An 18,002-nucleotide genomic window follows, 5' to 3' on the forward strand; every position below is an offset into this window, starting at 1 on the left:
CCATTAAAAAATATAATTTAAATACAATTTAACTGATCAAAAGAGAAAAAGCATTCAGTAAATCCAACATCTGTTCATGAGTAAAATGTAAAAAAAAAAAAAAAAAAAAAAAAAAACTCTTTAGAAAACTAGAAAATGAAAGAATTTACTTAAACTGGGATAGGATATCTACCAAAACAACATACAAATAATGCTCTTGACTGTTCAACGCTAGAAGCATTGTCTTTAAAGATCATAAACAAAACAAAAATATCTATCCTGCCCTGCTATTTATATCAGATACTGACTGGACTTTTAGCTAGTATAGTAAGACAAGACAAAATTAAAGAGTAAAGATTATGAATAAAGAAACAAAATTGTTATTTATAGATGACTGATTGTTTAAATAAATTCCCCCTATAGAAAAATTTTTATAAATATGAAATATGACAAAAGAGGGAAATTCTGAGAAGATACTGGCAGCAGAGACAGCATAGTTTTCAATTTTCCCAAACATCTACATAAAAATATTTAGAGTATCTATACAGCAAACCCCAAAACTTATAGGCAACATTTATAACAAAATCATGTGACAAGGCATTCTTGTGAGCCCCCAAGCATATACGTAAGATCTTCATGGTATCAGTGTATAGATGGGCAAAAGTAACCAGTATAAAAGGAGTATATGATTAACTTGAGAATAAGAAAGTCCCAAATAGCTAACATTAGTTATAGGACAGTACAGCTGGCCAATTTAAGATTAGCAATTAAAACTGGGAGGTTTGTTCATTTGAAAAGTGAGTGAATGCATAGGATTCATGGTAAGAACTAAAAGATCTGAAGCAGTGAATGCTCAAAGCTGACCAGCCAGCTCTCTGCTCCAGTAAAGGGCCTCAGAAATATCTCAAAAAGCAAGTCGCTGTATTTTTAAACACCAGATGAAAATATCAGAAATGGGGGCTCTGTGAAGCTAAGAAAGCTTCCCAAACCAAGTCTCCTACAGAAATCAGGAAAATTAATTCATAAAAACTTGAGCAACAGAAAACTATCAGAGCCAAATTCCAAAGCAGTTATAAGAAGAAGGAGAATAGGGAGAATAACATCTCAAGATAATGAAAGCACACAAGAGATGCATGTGAGTCAGTGAGCAGAGAGGGAAGGCGACTCACTGCGACTGGTTCTGTAGGAAGAAGGGAGTAGAGTGGTACCGCTCTCTACTCAAGGGAAAGCCCAGCAAAAACCAGCACTGTCACTGTGAACCAGACAAGACAAGGCTCTGCAGGTGGAGCCTGGAGAGAAAGAATCAGTGAATTACAAAACAGGCCTGAAGAAAATACCTAGACTGAACTATAGAGATAAAAAATAAGATATACAGAGCAGAGAATGACCTATAGAATATGTTGTTCAGTCAGGGGGCAGAGCAAATGTACTTTCTCCTATGAAAGAATTTCAATCTAAAATGGACCCAAAGGATATAAAATGGAGAATCTCACACATGTGACCTCAGAAAAACAAAACTTAAGGACTGAAAAACTGATTTCCTACAAATCTCTGATTTACAGAAAACTGATAATATTGGAATTTTCTTAAATGATAGGGAATGGGTTAGGGGTTGCCTCATATCAGCATTGGGGAGTTGTGTTTATAGTTTCTAGATCATGAACAAGAAATGAGCCAAGTCAAGTTGGTCTTTAAAAGTAAGTTAAATTGAGCACTGGCCAGGTGGCTCAATTGGTTGGAGCATCATCCTGTACACTAAAAAGCTGTGAGTTTGATTCCTGGTCAGAGCACATACCTAGGTTGTGGGTTTGACTCCTGGTCAGGGTGCATACAGGAGGCAACCAATCGATGTTTCTCTCTCTCTCTCTCAAACTAGTAAAAAACATATATATATATATATATATATACATATATATATATATATATATCTCCACAAGTGAGGATTTTTTTAAAAAGCTAAATCGGGCTTTGCTTATATGGCTGGCTGGCTGATTCTGTCAGCTCAAGAAATTTTCAAAGCTGGTCTCCATTTGTTTATTTTAACAGATTCTAACTGAAATTTCCCCTCTTTACATTCCCTGCCCATAAATATAGCTTACCTCAAACCCTCAATGGACTCACTTATAGCTTGCTACAATTTGCAATTCCTGTTATTCCTGAATAAACTCATCTTTTTACAATTTTGAGCTTGCCTCAGTTTATCTTTTTATTTTGTCAACAGCACCTTATAAATGAGTTCTCACCTCTTTTCTTGCCACAGGACTGACTTTTTAAAACAAACACCTAAATATGATAAGCAAAACTCAGGAATAACCTCTGAACCCATAAAATATAATCACGATGAAGGTTTCTGGACTAATAACAAGCCCATGTCTCAAAGGAAAAAATTAATATACAAACAACACACAAATAAGATTTAAAAACTTTTTGTTTTTGTTTTTACCTTTCCCGAGGTTGTTGTTGAAGTTTTTCAAGTCGCACTACAGAGGGCTGGTTGGATGGCAGTACTGAAGTTGGCATCCCAACAGTAACATTCAGGTCTGGGGATAAGAATGCTGGATATTCTATTGACTGTGGTAGAATAACATTTCTGCAAAATGGTAATAAAATTAAATATTGAGAAAATATTGAATACCGAAAAGTGCGCTTCTAAAATTGGTGGTAGCTATCACTTTTGAATCACCCTCTTTTTTATGCTGTAAGTTCACCTATCCACTTTGGACCATCAGAGGATAGAGCTAGGGAAGAAGACAAAAGTCAGAAACCCTGAGAGAAGTGCTATCTTGAGTACTCTTAGTACTAAGACTATGGGCAGCCGAAATGGGAATGGAGAAAAAGAGCCTAAAATTCTAAAGAAAAGTAGAAAGTGTTTGAGCCAGGCCTCTCTCTGAATCTCTAGATCCAAATCTCTCTCATGGCACAGTCAAGCTGACACATAGAATCAACTTATCACAAGTTGACCCTCTGTCAACTTGGCACTCATAAGCATTTCCTTAAAACAAACTTAATCTCTAAATGAAAACAATAACAAGGTCATAATTTCTCCTAACGTGCTACAACTAACCTGCACACAACCAAAAGCTCACTATTCCCTTCCCCAGAAGAGGAGGTATAAAGCCCTTGGGTGTTTACCCTTCTCCTTGGTATCCTGAAACTTAAATACTATGATATAACTTAAATATTATGATATAAAATCAATACAACTTATGTTAAATACTGAGAGGAAAAAATAAAGGTATTTGCTGTGTGTGTGTGTATTTTCTTTCCCTCAGATCACCTGGTAAATGGACCGGAGTAGCACACCCAAATGAGAAATATATTGTCTTCAAAATCCAGAGGCTCACTAGATGTTTAGGAGAGGCCAGATACAACTTATCCTTCGCCTTAGCAGGAGTATCTTGACAAGCCCCATACCACTGGATTCCTAAATTTCTCTGTGAGAGAAGGCCTCTGAACTTCGTCAGACTCATTTCCCACCCTGACATGCAAATGTCTTCCCAATAAGTCTAGAGCTATGTATGGTGCCAGGAGGGTACTTGAATTATCAGGGGGATCACTTTGTTAATTACATAATTGTCTAACCACTATTCTGTACACCTGAAACTAAAATTTTTTTAAAAGTCTAGTTCTTACTCACTTGATCCAATGATGTCATCACTGTAATGGACCTGTGTGACAAGCTGTGTAAGGTAAAGGTGACAATTCCTGTGATCTAATTATGACATAGGACTGGAAAACTGATATACCCTTGGGTAAAACAGTGAAGAGAGCAAATTGCTTGATGGTCTTTATTAACAAGCACAGGGAAAAAATTATTTACCAGATCAAGAGCTGCACACCAGGTACCAGGGGATGGGTTAATTTGCTCAAGCAATGAAACCACATCAGGCACAGCAGCTGCAATTGCAGTCACCACCCGGTTAAGCTTACAATAATCTAGTTTCGTTCTCTGAGATCCATCTGTTTTCTGCACAGGCAAATAAGCAAAGTGAATGGAGATGTGATGGGAACCACCTCCTGGGTCTTTCAAATCCTTGATGAGGGCACTAATCTCTGTAACCCCTCCAGAAATGTGGTGTTGCTTTTGGTTTACTGTTCTCCTAAGTAGAGGTAGCTCTAGAGGTTACCATTTGGCCTTTCCCACCATTATATCCCTCATTCCACAAGTCAGGGGAACCAATGTACGAATTTACCAACTGCTGAGTATGTCTATTCCAACTATGTATTCTGGAATTGGGGATCTAGAGGATGGGTTCAGGGACCACTGGGCCTGCTGTGGGATGGATCACAGTTAAAAACTCCACTGACCAGCTAACCTCCATAAGCCCCTTACTATCATCAACAATAGTGGTGTTTTGGATCCTCTGAAATTAGTGCCAGTTCAGAGCCAGTGTCCAGTAGTCTCTGAAAGCTTCGATTATTTCCTTTTCCCTAATGCACCATTACCCTGGTAAAATGCTGTGGTTCCCTTTGGGAAAAAGCTAGGAGAAAGATTAACATTATAAATTGTTGGCAGTGTACTAGATTCTCTCCCCTCAAGAGACCAGGCCTCCTCTTCATTTAAGGGGTTCTGGGCCTATAGACTGGATCAAGCTGGAAATTGATTGAAGAGCTGTGACTCTTTTTATGATTCAGGTTAGACTTCTGTTCACTTTTACTAGAGCTTTTCTGCTTTTATAGATCAAGTAATAATTTAGTAGGCATCCTATATATCTGTTTTCTAGGAATAGCATGATCAACTAGCCAATGTTATAGGTCTGTGTGAGTCATACTATTCTGACTGTTGCTTTGACTCTGTTGTCCATTACAGTAACCACTCCACCTTGCCTTTGGCAGTTGAGTGCCATCATTTGGCTCCTGCCACCCTGGGATACAATTACTCCCATTCATTTAGGTTTCCCAGTTCAGTGACTGCAGTTACTATCATAAGACCTGGACTACAGAGAAGAGCAATCACAGAGCTCTTCAAGAATGGCTTTGAAAAGTTCCTTGGTTATGTCCCATAGTTCTTTATGTTTACCTCTAGAGGGAGTCTTATCTATTTTAATAACTTTTTTTACAGGTTACCTCTTCATTACACCACGAGCAACCTAAGGACAAAGACCAGGTCTCATCTGCAGTGTCTTTGGGTATAGCAGACATTCAATAAATGTTTATTGAATCAATGAGTGAATGGATAAGGAAATACAATCAATAAGCAAAAGGGAAACATTCCACTTTACTATTTCAACAAATGGACAAGATTTATTTTTAATAATAATACCCAGTGTTGGTGAGACTATAAAACAATAAACACTTCAGAATATAACTTCCTATCCTATGCCTAATTTCCTAATTCCATTTCAGATATTTTCCATTTCTTATTGTTAGAGAGTACTATAGATTAAAATGTCTCTCAGGTGCTCATTTTTCTTTGACCTATTTTCACTGTTGAAATTGCAGGACTGGTTGGCATATTATATTTTAAGTTACTTTTGGTTTGCTAATGACTTTTTTTTTTTTTACAATAGACAAGACTTTTGGCTGGATTTGGAAATAACAGATGGAGTGTATGAAAGTCGGGTAAACATTACTGTACTACAAAGTAGAAAACTAAAAACTGACACCTTGACCTTAAAAGTCCTCACTTCTTTCTACAAAAGAAGTATCTCACTGGCCAGCTTTCCTCATCAGGCTACCCCTCCCCTCCTGCCTTCAGCCATGAAGCTGGCACCCACCTCCTTTATTTTTCTTATCTCCAGTCCCCCTTACCAGCTCTCTTCAGGCCTATACCCAGAAACTCAAATTTTCTCCCTCCCTTTTAAGCAAAACAATTCACTGCTCTCCTTGGTTAGAGTCTAGCCTATTCCGGCCATGTCTTGACACAACCAAAATGCTCCACCAAATGGATGAAATGTTTCAAAGGCCGCATGATCTGACTCTGTTAACAAGACTTCAAACACTTACGTCACAGGGTCTGTTCTTTCTGGAGGTGGTGCAATATTCATAAACATGGATGGCTCAACAATTTTCTGAAGAGGTTTTAACTAAAGAAAGTGGTAAGTATATTTTAACACTATTTAATGACAGAGTTCACTCTAATACTACTATGCTCCAGGACTATGAAATGGGCCTTAAATAATAGATATGAAGAGAAAATGAATTATGAGAGGAACAAAGAACTAACATTTATTGAGCACTAAATATCTGCCAAGAATTTTCTATCTTTCATATTATTTAATCATCTTAGTAATCCTGTGTAGTAGATAACTGTGCCTATTTTACAGATAATACTGGGGATCAGTAATTTGCTCCAGATTACCCAACAGGCATGAGAACTAGGATTTTAATGCAGCTTTATCTGTCCCCAATGTAGTACATTTTTTTACATTATCATGATAGGTAAGTAGGGAGCTACATTACTGAAAAGTTCATTGACAGAATCAAGTTGAAGTTTTATTTATATTTCCCATTTGTTTTCATACAATACTTTTGTTCCTTGTTTTTAGGAGAGTACACCTACATAAAACAATATTTTCCCAGTTTTATTTGAAAAAGCTCTTTCTCCCTAAGAATGGAATTGTTACATGTTATACTTATATTCAAACACAAAACCTGTCTCTAAAGTTGATGCTCATAAACTATGACTGTCACAAAAAAAAAACCTAAAAGATTAGGGGCCCCTATAAAAAAGAAAAGAAAATAGGCAGAAGGAAAGAAAATTAAAGCAGATAAAGAAAAAATAAAAATGTTTGTGCCTACTGGTTTTCATTTCTATATTACTGACTTTTGACTCAAAATGCATTAAAAATCATTATGATCTACCATAGGCAAAATTTAAAAATTCATTTTACAGTGATTTCTTAGTTAACATAGTGGCAGACTTTTTAATAAGACTACCCATTTTCAATTAGTAATTAAAAAAAACAATCAATACTATAAAAAATAATGAAAACTAAAAGTGAAAGATTTTTTTGCAAAATATATGGGTCCTTTCCCTATATAACTGCAGCACTAAAAGGACTGGATGTACAAATGCCCCAAAGCTGTGATAATGCCCAGGGATACCAAAAATTCTTTCAAACACTTGATGAGAATACATGCTGGTACAACTTTTCTAGAACAATTCCTTGAAAAGTTTATTGCTTTGGACAATAATTTCCATTCTAGGAATCTAACCTAAGGACAGAATGAAAGGACAGAGGTTAATGTACAAAAATTTTCACTACAACATGGATATATGCAGTGAATTTAAAAGGGCAGGCCAAAGCTAGAAAGGTATCTTCTTTGGGCAAATTACTTTCTTGATGAGTCAAGGAAGATACAATTAACAACAGATATTGAAGTAACCATGGAGGAGAGGAACATATATGATGAGAGTACAAGTAACATCTGAATAACATCAATGACTCCATTTTTAATAAGTATTTTTAGATATAAAAATCCATACTTCTTGAATACTTATAATAATTTTGTTTTAATTACATAAGTATATTTACACATACACATAAGCAAGTTTTATAATAAAGATATTTTGAATAAAAAATTATTATTTAAAAATGGATAAGCAAATAATGGCAAAGTTTTATTTTCTTTAGATTGGAGAAAAATAGCATTCTTTTAAAAATATTTATTTTAAAGAATTTATCAAACTGCAAAGGATGGAGGCTCACAAAGGGACGATTGACTGAAGAGTGCAGTAGAATAATTTTTAAAAGGGGAACTAACCTGATGTGAAAATCCAAATCCAAAGTTTCCATAGGAGAACATAAATTCCACCTCCATCCTGCAGATAAACTAAACATGTGGTAAATTTATTGTATTATTTGATCAGAAAGATATTTTAATAAAGAAGTAATAGCAGACTTCCAGCCAAGATGGAGGCCTAGGCAGACATGCTGTGTCTCCCTCCACAACTAAGAAGCAATACAACTACCTCAAAACTAGAAACAACCAAAAGTTCCAGGAAACCGAGCTGCATGGAAGTCCAACAAAGATATAAAGAAGAAATATTCATCCAGGCAGGTAGGTGGGGTGGAACCAGGGTGTAGAGGACACAGTGTAGTAGTGGCAGCAGCAGCAGCAGTGGCAGGCCAGTGGAAAAGGCAGTCACATGTTTTAAAAAGTAGGGAGGGACACCTGGGGAGTGCGCCCAGCACCAGACCAGATTATGCAGCTCATGGTTCCAGCACTGGGGAAAATAAAGCCTTATTGGTTCTGACTGTGCAAACCAGAGGGTGTTGGGGCGGAGGAAGAAACTGCTGATCTCCCAGTAGAGTCCACTTGTTTATAGGACCCCAATGGTCCTAGGATGTCCACAGACCACCCACTCTGGGAATGATGGCCAGGGTAACAGCTAGAGAGGTGTCAGTCCCATAAGGAAGTGGGAGAAGTGCCTGGAAAAGGGGTGAGTGGTTAGCAAGCAGGATTGTTCCCTCTCAGACCCCTTCCCAACATTATAGCACCACAACATGGTGAAATGGGTCACCCGTACTGATGAATACCTAAGGTTCCGCACCTTACAATGTATCAGGTGTGACAGCTTTACCTAAGACACAGAGGCAAACAAACACAGAGTCCTGTCAGGATGAGGAGACAGAGAAGTACAGCTCAAAAGAGGGAACAAATCAATGTTCTGGTGGGAGAACTAAGTGATGAGGAGATAGTCAACCTAACAGACACAGAGTTCAAAACACAGCTGATAAAGATGCTCACAGACTTGACAGATAAGCTTAAGTACGGCAAACAAAGGGAAGAAGTGAAGGCTATGCTAAATGAAATGAAGAAAAATCTTCACAAAACCAATGATGAAGGGAAGGAAACCAAGGTTCAAACCAATGATTTGGAACATAAGGAAGGAATAAACAGTAAACCAGTATAGAATGAGGAAACAAGAATGGAAAAAAATGAGACAAGGCTCAGGAACCTCTGGGATAACTTTAAACATACCTACATCCAAATCATAGGGGTGCCAGAAGGAGAAGAGAAAGAGCAAGAAATTGAAAGCTTATGTGAAAAAATAATTAAGGAAAACTTCTCACATTTGTTTAAGGAAATAGACATACAAATGCAGGAAGCACACAGAGTCCCAAACAAGGTGGACCCAAAGAGGACCACACCAAGGCACATCATAATTAAAAATGCCAAAGGTTAGAGATAAAGAGAATCCTAAAAGCAACAAGAGAAAAGCAGTGAGTTACCTACAAAGGGATGCCTATAAGACTGTCAACTGATTTCTCAAAAGAAACTTTGCAGGCAAGAAGTATTCAAAGTGATGAAAAGCAAGGACCTACAACCAAGAATACTCTGTCCAGCAAAGCTATCATTTAGAATGGAAGAGCAGATAAAGTGCTTCCCAGACAAGGTAAAACTAAAGGAGTTCATCATCACCAAGCCCTTATTATATGAAATGTTAAAGGGACTTATTTAAGAAAAAGAAAATAAAAACTATGAACATTAAAATGACAACTAAAACTTACAACTATCAACAACTGAATCTAAAAAATAAAAACAAAATCCACCTAAGCAAACCAGAACAGGAACAGAATCATAGGTGTGGGGATCATTTGAAGGGTTATCAGCTGGGAGGAGAAAATGGAGAAATGTGGAAATGGTGCAGCGATTAAGCAGCATAATTGGTTGGTACAAAATGGACAGGGTGAAGTTAAGAATGATATAGGAAAGGGTGAAGCCAAAGAACTTACATGCACAACCCATGGACATGAACTAAGGGGGGTGGGATTGCTGGAGGGAAGAGGAGCACTGGGCAGAAGGGAGCAAAGTGGAAAAAAAATTGGGACTACTGTAACAACATAATCAATAAAATATGCTTAAAAAAAAAAAAAAAAGGAGACTAGCAGCCCTTGCAGTTGTGGCTCAGTGGGTTGAGTGCCAACCTGTAAACCAAAGGGTTGCTGATTTGCATTCCCATTCAGGGCATATGCCTGGGTTGCAGGCCAGGTCCCCAGTTGGGGGCGCTAGAGAGGCAGCCACACACACTCTCTTTCTTCCCCCCTCTCTAAAAAATAAATAAATAAAATCTCTTTAAAAAGAAGTAATAGCAAGTGTTATTTTTACTTCACAAATCCATGAGTTAGAAAACCAAACATGAATCTACTGATTTAAAAATAATAATTACACAAGAAACTCCTATAGAAGAATCTATGGAGTTCCTGAAATTAAAAAAATAATAATGTTCAAGTTAAGGAATATTATATGACTAAAAATGTGGAGAATATCAATTTACAATTGTTAATAGGATTATGCTAAGATACATATATATGTATATATATTCATATACATGTATACGGGTTACATCTTTTAAAGTATTTACTCACACTTCTCCCACCTCCACTTCCATTTTCAGATATTATTTTGATTTAGGTTCTGAACCCAGCTTGCTTATATGTGAAGTGAAGGAGGGTGTCAGAGGTTATGATCTCAAATGTCCATCATTCTGTTTTTTATGTTCCTTGTCCCTGTTTTGGCTATTGACAACAGAAGTCATAGAAGATCAATTAATCAAGATAATATTTTTTAAGTACTTAAAACTGAAGTAAGACCTGTAAACAACTCTTTAGAAACTCCTCAAGAAGAAAAATACTTCCTGAGCAAGTAGGGATCTTGATGCTAAGCAGTCCAAGAGGCATTTTACTTTCCTACCCAATAATTTCTAAATTTCTTGTTCACCATTTTGCAGTAAGATCAAGAATTTTTTTAAAAGTGGAGAAGAAGATTTTGTGAGTAAGTATTGTACTTTATGTTTAATATATTTCCATTAACTCAAACAGTGTCTAGTAGGGTAATGAAAGAGTAAATATAATATCAGAGGCTATAGACAATATGAGAGTAAAGTTATATAAAATGTTAAGTGTAGGCACAAAACTTTGGAAGTTTCAGTAAAGTTCTTACTGTGTTTTTATCCAAAATTTGAAATTCTTCAGTGAAGCACCCTTTCTAGAATAAATAATAAAATTCTTAAATATAGACTCACTCATGTATATAATCTAAAACATTTCATACATTTTTTAAAAAACCAGGCAGTGATTTTCAATGCACATAGCTAAAATACAGATAAAATATTTGAAAGAAAATCAAAATTCCAGGTTGTATCAAAAATAAATGTTAATATTTACATTTATATTTTGGACAAAAATGTCCCTGCTAGGTATTTTGAAATCTTAAAGGAATTGCCTAAATAATAAAACTACCCCTGACCTTTCACTATACAGTTGTGGTAGTTTATGCAGTAGCACACGCATCTTGTTGCACCTAAATAAACACTTTAGGAAAAGTGGAATAATCATTAAAAATGTGCTAAATATTATTAGCTATTGGGGAATTTCAAATTAATACCACAATGAGGTATCCCCACACACATATCAGAATGGCTAAAATAAGAATAGTGGCAATACTGGTGAGGATGCTGAGAAACTGGTGCATTCATACATTTCTGGTAGAAATGTGCAATGACACAGCCACCCTGGAAAAGTTTGGCAGCTTCCTTAAAAACCTATATGTACAACTACCATACCACCCAGAAATTTATCTGAGAAATGAATATTAATATTCATGCAAAAACCTATACATGTTTCTAGCAGCTTTATTCATAAAAACCAAAAACTGGAAACAACTCAGATGTCCTACAGTGGGTGAATGCTTAATCAAACTGTGGCGCATTCCACCATGGACTATTACTCAATAATAAAAAAGGAATAAACTCTAAATACATGTAACAACCTGGGTGACTCTCCAGAGAATCATGTATGTTATGTAAAACAAACCAATCCTAAAAGGTTACATACTGTATGATTCCATTTATACAACACCCTTGAAATTAGAAAATTGCAGAAATGAAAAACAGATTAGTGATTGCTAAGGGTTAAGAGGGGTGGGAGTGAGAGAGAAGTGGGCATAGCTGTAAAGGGGCAACATGAGAGATCCTTGCAGACATGAATATCTTCTGTATCTTGGTTGATATTGTACTACAGTTTTGAAAAATGTTATAATCAGGGGGGAAATATAAAAATCATGCAATTTTATAGGTCCTTTATACTCCAGCCCCCTCCGTATTCTTTATGTTATACTTGTCATTGCAATACATCCACAAATGTTATAAACCCCACAAGACAATGTTAGTTTTTGCTTTTAACAGTCATATATTTTAAAGAAATTATGAGGAAAAGAATAGTCTTTCCTCTGACATCTCTATTCTGCAAAGTCCATCAAGTTATTTTTTATTTCAGATATTGAATTTTACAGTTCTAGAATTTGTATTTGGTTCGTTTTATATTTTATATTCTTCTGCTTATACTTATAAAAAAGAATTATAAGCAATTTACGATCAGTGAAGTGCTGTATTAGAATTATGGGACGGTAGGTAATATTTTTCACTTAAAAATTTACCCGCACAAAAATAAATCTGAAGCGTTTCCACATACAATGTTCTAGCTCCTTCAACAAAATGTGACTGAGTAATGCCACAGTTTTCTGATGGCTAAACTGCCATGTCATAGAAGGAATTTTGGTCATTTCCAAGGTCCTCTCCCCAAATTTTCCTAGGATGCTCAATTGCTTACTTTCTCTTTAATTTTTGCTTTCTTAAATTAAACTTATTGGAGTGATATTGGTTAATGAAATCACATCGGCTTCAAGTGTGCATTTCTACAACACGTCATCTGTTTATTGCATCACGTGCCTACGTCCACAGTCAAATCATCTTCCATCACCATATATTTGGCTGTGCCATTGTATTTTCCTTCCCCCACCCACGCTCTTCCCTTTGATAGCCACCATACTGTTGTCTGTGTCTGAGTTTCAGTTTTATATCCCACATATGAATGAAATCATGTTGTTTTTAGCTTCTTCTGATTACTTCTCTTAGCATAGTATTTGTAAGGTCCATCCATGTTGTCATAAATGGCAGTATTTAATCTTTTCTTATGGCTGAGTACCATTCCATTGTATATGTAAACCACAGCTCTTTATACTGTGCTCTATCAAAGGACAGTTTGGCTGTCTCCATGTCTTGGCCACTGTGCATAATGCTGAAATGACCAGAAGGATGCATATATCTTGCGAATGCAAGGGGGAACCAAAAAAATCCAGAATTTATTTATAAAAAATTGTGTATTCATTCTTACATGTTTAAACTTCAGTCACCCTCAAAGTACTCTCCATTTAATGTACTATACCAAATCAAGACGGTTTTTCCACTGCTCAAAACAGTTTTTGAACCCTTCAATTTTGATGCCTTTTAGTGCTGTCATTTTTTGTTACACCTCTTCCACATCAGCAAAACATTTTTCTTTGAGGACTTTTTTCATCCAGGGAAACAAAAAAAGTTGACCTGGGCAAGATCAGGTAAATAGGGAGGGTGGGGCATAGGGGTGATGCTAGTTTTGGTCAAAAACTGCTGAACAGCCCTGGCTGGTGTGGCTCAGTGGATTGAGTACTGGCCTGCAAACCAAATCATCACCATTTGATTCTCAGTCAGAGCACATGACTGGGTTGTGGGCCACATTCCCAGCTGGGGATGCTCGAGAGGTAACCACACATTAATGTTTCTCTCCCCTCTTTCTCCCTGCCTTCCCTTCTCTCTGAAAATAAATAAATAAAGTCTTTAGAAAAAAAAAAAAAACCCAAAAAACAACAACTGCTGAACATTCAGTACAGTGTGGGTAGGTGGGCTTATAAATCACCCATCATGAAATGGGCAAACACATTGAAAGAATCTTCAAAAAATATTCACTGAAGCTGAATGCAGCCTCTCACAACAATGCCAGCTCATGCACTGATACATATGGGTTCCTAGAACACTCAGCTAATGGGGAATGCCGGTACTACAAGGGGCATACCCACCAGAAGATAATTCTGGGTTTTTTGGGGGGTCTCCCCACATAAATGTTTTGTAGTTTTTCAGGCAGATACCCAGAGAGGAATTGCTGGGTCACTGGGTCATATGGTAACTCTATTCTTAATTTTTGAGGAACTGCCATACTGTTTTCCATAGTGTCTGTACCAGTCTTCCCACCAGCAGTGAATGAGGGTTCCTTTTCTTCACAACCTCCAACTTGTTATTTGCTCAGTTGCTTACTCTTTTGTTTTTTTTAGTTGCTTACTCTTATTCAGTAGTCAGTATGTTCTTCTTCATCTCATGCCTCTTGCTAATATACTGAAAAACTATCTAACTTTCCCCCAAATTCTTGCTGTGACAATTTTCAAACACAGAGGTCAGTCGAAAGACTACAACAATAAGTACCAATATACCCTTCACCTAGATTAAACAAGTTCAAACATTAGTTTAATTTAAGAAGTGTTGAAACTGTTTTAACATTTTGCCATGTTTGCTTTATCTGTGCGCGTACATATAGACGTTTACTGTCACATTTATAAGTTGCAGCCATTATGTCACTTCACTCAAAAATGTTAAGCCTTCACCTTGCATGCTGTAAAAATAAGGATATCCTTCTACATAACCACAATATTAGTATCATGCTTTAGAAAATTAACAATTTTAGAATTTTGTCTAATATTCAGTATATATTCAAAATTCCCAATTTTCACAAGAATGTCTTTTGTAACTTTTCAAACCTTTATTTAATCAAAGTTGTTGTATCTCTTTTAATCTAGAACATTACTCCATTTTTGTTTTTTTCAATGACCTTAACTTTTTGAAGAAGCAAGGCTGTATGTCTCACATTATGTATTTACCTTATCATGTCATCATGGCATTATTTAACTTTGCCCCTATCCCCTAAAAGTTAGATCTAGACTTAGGTTGGATAGACTTGGGTTAAATATTTTTTATAAGAATAATTCATAGGTTGTGTACAACATATGGTACCACTTTAGGTGTTAAGTTGTCCACCATTACTTATGCCAAGTTCAAGCTCTTGGTTAAAGTGGTAACCACCACCATCTCTATATTATACAGGCACTTTTTCCCCTTTGTAATAATCTGTGGGATCATACTGTGGTACCATGCAAATATTTTATTCTCCAAGCACCTTTTACCTAATTTTTTAAATGTAGTTGCTAACTCTTGACTGAATCATTATTCACTATAAAAAGTTTCAAAAATGCTGAATTTGTAATTCTATCATTCCTTCTACATTTATGAACTGGCATTCTTCTGTTTAAAAATATAAGTTATTTTTTCCTTCGCATGCTTTCTTTTTGAAGATACCAAGGTTAATGGATTTTTCTTTATTCAAAATTTGTAATGGGGTGGTGGGGAGACACTCCTGGGAAAGAAAAAGCAAGAGAGAAGGAATCACAAAGTCTGTGTATAAACTCTGGCCAAAACTTTGGGCAAGCTCTAAAGGACACATACACAGGGCAGACAGCAAGCAGCCCCGCTAAGGATAAAAGAATTGAAATTTATGCTGTCAACAAAGAGATAGTTTGTGGTTTTGTATCTTGTTTAAAAACATTTCAGAAAACATAAAACCTGCTTAAACTTTCAGGTGTATCACTGCCCTTCCAGAAAATAAATTTTCAAAAACATTATGCTGTTACAAATTAAATCATTTTTTTTTAATAGCCAGAGAGAGATGTTGTTTCCTGAGCACATGAGTTTGAATGTAGATAATAAATGAAAGGAATCCATCAGGTATAGATAAATCCTAACAATAAACACCAACTGGATAATGTGATAACAGGTAAAAAATGATTTTGATACATACCTGAATTACCTCATAAAGGTGTATTTGAATACTCCCTAACAAGAGACTATATTTTTCTTTATTGTCACATTGCATTAGCTCGAAGTAAATATTATTTCGCACATCATCTTGACGTCTGGGAACCTTGATACAAAATACATACAAAAAGGATTAAATTTTCAGCCTGAATTTCAGATATAATTTCTGAATAAATACATTCATAAACTATATTATATTATATGCATATCTAGTTATTAGTTTTCATGTTATTAGCCCTGTAACTTTCCAATCTCAGTCACATATACCCTTATGTCAACAAAAATCAGGATCTTATTTATGTCTAATGTCAACCATAGTCTTTTTGAAACACCCATGATTACATTCTCTCTTTTAACTCTACACAGAAGTTTAACCTCAACACTCTACCAACACTATAATTTCAAAGATAACCCAATATCTAATATCCAATCCGAATAATCTAGGTAATCCAAACAGCCAACATCCTTTTCAGTCTTTTTTCTTTAACTTTTTAATAAAATGTACACCATTGTCTCAACTTGAAACTTTGAAGTCTGTAATACAGTACTATATTTATGTTACCTTTAAAATCCATACACTCTTGCCCTGATGGGTGTGGCCCAGTGGGTTGGATGTTGTTCCACAAACCGAAAGGTCACTGGTTCAATTCCCAGTCAGGGCACATGCCTGAATTGCTGCCCAGGTTCCCGGTTGGGAACATACAAGAGGCAACTGATTAATGTTTCTCTCCCTTTCTCTCCCTTCCTTCCCCTCTCCCTAAAAGTAAACAAATAAAATCTTTTTTAAAAAAACCCATATACTATTGTTGATTAGAAAAAAAATCTCATGCCTCCCCACCTCAAGATTCTAAGTCCCTTTAAAAAAATTAAAGTGAGATATAATCAACATGCAACATTGCATTACTTTTAGGTGTACAACATAAAGATTTGATATTTGCATATATTGCAAAATGATTATCACAGTAAGTTTAACTAACATCCATCACTGCAGTTATAATTTTTTTTCTTGGATGAGAACTTTTAAGATCTACTCTCTCAGCAACTTTCAAATACACAATACAGTATTATTAACTATTGTCACCATACTGTACATTAGATATCCAGAACATATTTACTGGGTTGGCCAGAAAGTTCATTTGTAAGAAGACTCTAGTAGCTCTTAGATATCTTTAACTTCATTTGAAACAATTTTGTTAGATTGCATTGTTACAGCTGTCATATCAGCGTGCATTAAAAAAACTTAACAAAATTGGTGAATTTTTGTGTAGCCATTTAAATAGTGAAGATGGAAGAAAATATACATTTTCTGCATATTATACTTTATTATTTCAAGAAAGGTAAAAAATGCAACTGAAATGCAACAAAAACAGATTTGGGCAGTGTATGGAGAAGGTTCTGTGAGTGATCACACGTATCAAAAGTGGTTTATGAAGTTTCGTGCTGGAGATTTCTTGCTGGCTGATGCTCCATGCTCAGGTAGACCAGCTGAAGTTGATAGCGATCAAATTGAGACACTGAGAACAATTAATGTATATACTATGCAGGAGATAGCTGACATACTCAAAATACCCAAGTCAATAAAGTTATGGGTGAAAATAAAAAATGTGCCTTTTATTTTACGGGAAAAAAACTAAATGAACTTTTTGGCCAACCCAGTATCTTATAACTGGAAGTTTGTACCTGTTGGCCACTTTCACCCATTTCACCCACCCCCAAAACTCCACCTGTGGCAACCACCAATCTGTTCTCTGTATATATGAGTGAGGTTTGGGGATGTCTTTTTAGATTCCACATTTATGAGATTATGCAGGATTTGCTTTTCTCTAACTTATTTTACTTAGCATACAGAATGTCCTCAAAGTCCATCCATGTTGTTGCAAATGGCAGAATTTCCTTCTTTTATGACTAAATAATATTTCATTTTTAAAGTTATTTAAATCTATTCATACTTGTATGGCACTTGTTTTTTTCCATGCATTGGTTGTTGTAAATAATGCTGCAATGAACATGGGGTGCGGTATCTTTTCCAGATAATGATTTTGCTTTCTTTGAATAAATACCCACAAGTCAAATTACTGGATCATATTGTAATTCTATTTTTAATTTTCTGAGAAATCTCCATTCTGTTTTCCATAGTGGCTGCACCAATTTACATTCTTACCAATAGTGCATACACATCCTTGCCAATACTTGCTATTTCTTGTTTTTTGAGATCATAACCATTTTAACAGATGTGAGGTGATATCTCACTATGGTTTTGATTTGCATTCCCCTGATCAATACTGATGATGAACACCTTTTCATGTACCTGTTGGCCATTTGGATGTCTCCTTTGGAAAAC

The 18,002-nt window shown here is 35.8% G+C and overlaps 1 protein-coding gene across 1 annotated transcript in view; it reads right to left on the minus strand.

Annotated features, from left to right (window-relative positions):
- The window catches only part of CATSPERT (catsper channel auxiliary subunit tau), a 56,680-nt gene extending 40,961 nt beyond the window's left edge, over window positions 1-15,719 (minus strand). The window contains 4 exon segments of the mRNA XM_090288043.1: window positions 2,423-2,569; window positions 5,926-6,005; window positions 7,687-7,755; window positions 15,645-15,719. Coding sequence (XP_090144169.1) covers window positions 2,423-2,569; window positions 5,926-6,005; window positions 7,687-7,755; window positions 15,645-15,719 — 371 coding nt within the window.
- Between the last annotated feature and the right edge of the window lie 2,283 nt (window positions 15,720-18,002).

Source organism: Furipterus horrens, unplaced genomic scaffold, assembly GCF_987537825.1.
Source record: "Furipterus horrens unplaced genomic scaffold, mFurHor1.1.pri manual_scaffold_1, whole genome shotgun sequence".
Taxonomy (NCBI): domain Eukaryota; kingdom Metazoa; phylum Chordata; class Mammalia; order Chiroptera; family Furipteridae; genus Furipterus; species Furipterus horrens.